General features: G+C 31.9%; 1 protein-coding gene across 1 annotated transcript in view; it reads right to left on the bottom strand.

Moving 5' to 3' along the window:
• Positions 1–5,000, bottom strand: part of LOC137641235 (sarcoplasmic reticulum histidine-rich calcium-binding protein-like) — a 34,012-nt gene that overhangs the window by 27,075 nt on the left and 1,937 nt on the right. The window contains exons 2-4 of the mRNA XM_068373670.1: positions 4,982–5,000; positions 2,904–3,061; positions 1,558–1,701 (exon numbers count right to left, since the gene is read on the bottom strand). The exon at positions 4,982–5,000 is cut by the window's right edge and continues 171 nt beyond it. Coding sequence (XP_068229771.1) covers positions 1,558–1,701; positions 2,904–3,061; positions 4,982–5,000 — 321 coding nt within the window. The remainder of the gene's footprint in view (positions 1–1,557; positions 1,702–2,903; positions 3,062–4,981) is intronic.

The following is a 5,000-nucleotide window of genomic DNA, read 5'->3' as shown; positions in this document are numbered from 1 at the left end:
TATATATATATATATATATATATATGTATACATATTATAAATCTACAAAAATGTGTATGAATATATAAACATGTATATTCACATGTATATATATATATATATATATATATATATGTAAGTATTTGTGTGTGTGTGAGTGTTATGAGTCCCATGGCCTGTTAGTGTTTATTGAGATTAGAACAGGAAGGCAGACAGGACACAGCGAAAATTCATGATGGAAAATAGCTTTTTTTTTTCTCTTGAAAGCAGTAATTAAATCTACGGTAATAATTTTCAACTTGGAATCTAGTGGTTTGTTAATATTATGCCTTGTATACCTCCTAACTACAATACGTGAATACATAAATAAATCATGAAGAGACACAAAAACAAAATACAAAAGGTTTGAAGATGCCGAAAATTTGCACGTGAGAGAAATTGATTTTTCAATAGATTTTCAAAACACGAAATTCCTACAAACGTCTATTATTGGAAATAAAAACCGTTGTAACGAACGTGGTCTAGTTTGTAAATTCATTATATTTTGGTTTTATTTATGTTTTTGTTTACAAGTCAAAAAATGGACGCATCGTAATTTCTCACATTAGTTTGAAGTTTGTATGAGATTGGATAGTTTAATTTAAATTGACAATTGTTGTATTATGAAAATTCAATATTTCTAAGCCAACATTTATGTATTATCTAAATGCAAAACAAAACCTAGAAACCTTTGCGCTGAACTTTTAACATTTATTCGTGCGTGATGATTACTTTTGATGGAGACCGAGTTTAAAGCAATGGGGAAAATGAGCTGGAATACTTTTATTTACCGTTATTAAAAATTTGATGCCTGTAATGAACGCTTGATATTTTAATTAATGTTTTTCTCCGCGAAAATTGTGGCCAGTATAATTTCTAAATGAGTGTGTATTTTCAGGAACTTTTAAAGTGACAGTTTGTCATTGGTATATCATTGGAGAATGTGGACATTTTTTCGTCGTTAAAATAACATGACATTTATTCCTTGTTTGTGTTTCAAGACAACTTTTGGGGGTGTGAGTTCAGGTAATTCAAATTCGAAGTACAATTAGTTAACTTTGCACTGATATCTTTTGATTTATGATGAACAAAATACATTCATGGCGAATAAATTCGAGTTGTTCTTGAAATATATTTCCTTCATCAGCAAGAATGACTGGTCAAACAGACAAACAGATAAGAGAAACGCGGGCGTGGGTAGGGGTGGGGGTGGGGGTGGATGTAATGATAAAAGAAATCACCCATCAAGCAAAACTTGATAATTTTTGGTCGAATTCTTGGACTCGACAGAAAACGCGCAAGTTTTTATTATACCAACGGAGCACATGAATGAATTCATCTCTCACTTGCCTAATAACTCTATTGATATAATAATAGAAAATATCGAGTAGAGGTAACATAAATAATCTTATGATGATAAAAGAGAATGTAAATCTTATTATATGCAAAAGGGAAAGAAAGTTGGTAGTACATCCTTATTAGTTGTTTTAAGTTAAGGTTAAAAGAAGGTCAAAACTCGTTTAGGAAAAAACTATTCACCTTTTCTTTGTGTCCTTTGTTGTGGTGACCTTTGGATCCGTAGTGGTGACCTTTTTTGCCCTTCTTTCCGTGATGGTCATCGCCGTAGTACTTGTGGTTGTCGTGGTGACCCTTGTAGTGCTTGTCGTGATTGTCGTGGTAACCCTGAAAAAGAAAAGAATAAAAAAAAGTTTAGTTTATTATTTTCATGTTGAAGCTGATGGCATTGACAATTCAGTGTCCTGATATAGCCGAAGCCAAGAGAAGGAAAAAAAGAGAAGAAAGAGCTTCCAGATTCTGGAAGGTCTTGTTTCTCCTTTTCTTTGGACTCCAGAGACCGCAGATCTTCTCCAATCCTTCCTGGAAGGCCCATAAACTTTTTTTGCTCTGGAAAATTAATAACTTTTCGCTAGTCGTAGAATCCATCTTCGCTAAAGCAACCGTGAAAATCCTTGCATACATCTTTACACAATCCTAATGGTTAAGGATCAAAATAAAGTAGATATAAATTACTCTTCGGAGATGAAAAGGAAGATGGAATTAGTCACGAGAGGAGCGATATCATATTTTTTGAAGAAATAAGAAGAGAAATATTTAGAGTATTGAAATTAAAAAAGAGATTACAGACATTCTCTCTAATTAAATATATTTTAGGGCTAACCCATACATGGAAATCCCAGGTAGCTTTTTTCATTTCTTTTTTTATTCTATTTATATTCTTATTATGAAAATACCAAATGCAATATTGGATATGTGTTTACAGGATCAGTTGCGAAATAGAATTTCACAACGCAGTCTTTAGCAACAACATATTCTAAATACGATTTTGTTTTTTTAAACACGTTATTGAGAGCTTATAATAGCGGAAGAATTGTCATACCAGATTAATGTTAAAGGCTTATAGAAGATTTAATAAAGAAATTTGATGCCCCTTTTTATGGTTTTTAAGATATTGACTATCAACTAAGATCCTGATTTCCTTCATACAAAGTCTATGGTGGAAATGATGTAATGTCTCATATAACCTGGATGTATTTGAAAAGATGTTGGGATGGGGGGTGGGGGATGCATGTTGTTCATTTATTCCGAAGGAAACGATGTCTCTTGAAAGAAGGAATATTCTAGAGAACCCATAACCACAGAGGAAATGCCAAAACTTGGTATTAGTGGTACAGAGCCTTACGGTATAGCAACGGAGGATAATCTCCCACAGATAGTTCACATGACATAAATGAATGATATCACTCTGCTCTTACACTGGAACTACTACTTAGTTTCCGTCTGCATCATAATAACATTAGAGGTATTATAACTTTTCTTGCAAAAGGCAGAAATTGCTTTCAATATTTTCAGGTCCTGTCACTCACCCCATGGTGGGCTTTACCGTAGTCGCCTACATGATGCCCTTTATAACCGTGGTCGTCATGGTGGCCCTTGTGGCCCTTGTAGCCGCCCTTGTCGTGATGTCCTCCATAATGGCCTTTATGCCCTTTGTGCGACTTGCCTCCTCCGTAGCCTCCATATCCTGTGAGTGACGGGAAATGTAACAATGCGGTCATAAGGTATAAAAGAAAGGACAAAAGGTTAAGGAGAAGATGTAATACTGGTTTACAGAGGCCTTATATATTTTCACTGTCTATTTGCATTTTAGTATAATTTTCTTCAACGAGTCTTTCCGTTTCATTTTTTTTTCTTTTTGTAGTTTTTGTCATGCAAGCATTTAGCTCCGTGAAATCTTGTTTAGTATCCATGTAATTGTCTAAGTGTTTTGAGTTTCCATTTGTTTACGTTATGACGTAACATTTATTTTAACTAATCATGACTTTAAAAACATAGAATCAGAAGAAAATTCCCCAAAAATTTGTTTTCATTTAAACAGAATTAATAAAAACAAAGTTTTTGAGAACCTGTTCCACGCTACATATATCTTAGATCTGCTATATTATTTCATAAGCTTAACTTTCGTAATCAATATCTGATAGTGTCCTAAAGAGGTCTATAGCAGAGTGTGATCTCGAAAGTTCTTAGCTTAAACTTTTTGTTTATTCAAAAGAATTATTATGGATTGGATTTTGTAATGAAAATAATAATAAGAATGATGAATATTGCTAGAATTTGGTTTAGATGAAAATTTTATGGAAATTTTATACAGTAATTTTACTTTTAGAATGTGAAATGTCTCATGAGAATAATTTTGTATTTCAATCTTATGGAAATTTTTGAAGAAACAAAAAATAAATGATATGGTTCCTCTTGTTGATTATATGCTTGGCTGAACGTCACCTTGTGAGGAAAGATTTAAAATACGATTTCAGGATTTAGAGCTTTCTCTCTCTCTCTCTCTCTCTCTCTCTCTCTCTCTCTCTCTCTCTCTCTCTCTCTCTCTCTCTCTCTCTCTCTCTCTCTCTCTGTTAGATTTCCATCAATTGCCTTATCAATAAATGAATGAATTAATGAACTATTTGAAGTTTTCTGGCATCCTGACATCAAAACTCAATAACTGAAACCAGTTACTTTTTGATGGATCAGCTTTTAATGATCTGTTTGAAAAACCTCTCTATCATATTGGTCTCTCCTTAGTACAATTTGATATTAAGGAATCATTTCTATGTAATCTTATTCAAGGTATTCTCCGTTCCATGTTTGGCATTCCCCTTTTCAATTGAGATGTAGTTTTAACTTATGTTGGTATGAAGCTTATGAATCATTTTTATGATTGTTTATCAATCATTTGCATAAGAGCTTATGAATAATTAATGATTGGTTATGAATCATTTGTATGATTGTTTATCAATCATTTGTATAAGAGCTTATGAATAATCAATGATTGGTTTTGAATCCTTTTTATGATTGTTTATCAATCATTTGAATAAGAGCTTATGAATAATTAATGATTGGTTATGAATCATTTGTATGATTGTTTATCAATCATTTGAATAAGAGCTTATGAATAATTAATGATTGGTTATGAATCATTTGTATGATTGTTTATCAATCATTTGAATAAGAGCTTATGAATAATTAATGATTGGTTATGAATCATTTGTATGATTGTTTATCAATAATTTGTATAAGAGCTTATGAATAATTAATGATTGGTTATGAATCATTTTTATGATTGTTTATCAATCATTTGAATAAGAGCTTATGAATAATTAATGATTGGTTATGAATCATTTGTATGATTGTTTATCAATCATTTGTATAAGAGCTTATGAATAATTAATGATTGGTTTTGAATCTTTTGTGTGATTATATATGAATCATCTCTGTAAGAGCATATGAACAATTTGTATGATTGTTTATGAACCATTTGTTTGAGAGCTTATGGATGATTTTTATGATTTGTTATGAATCATTTGTATGATCGTTTATTCACCATGTGTATAAGAGCTTCATATATACAAACTGATACAGAATTAGGACTACAATGCCTTAAGCTTACCGGTGGCAGCTGGAACGAG

Source organism: Palaemon carinicauda, chromosome 5 (assembly GCF_036898095.1).
Source record: "Palaemon carinicauda isolate YSFRI2023 chromosome 5, ASM3689809v2, whole genome shotgun sequence".
In the NCBI taxonomy this organism is placed as follows: Eukaryota; Metazoa; Arthropoda; class Malacostraca; order Decapoda; family Palaemonidae; genus Palaemon; species Palaemon carinicauda.
The sequence above is the reverse complement of the archived record's forward strand: the minus strand, read 5'-3'. Positions and strand labels throughout refer to the sequence as shown.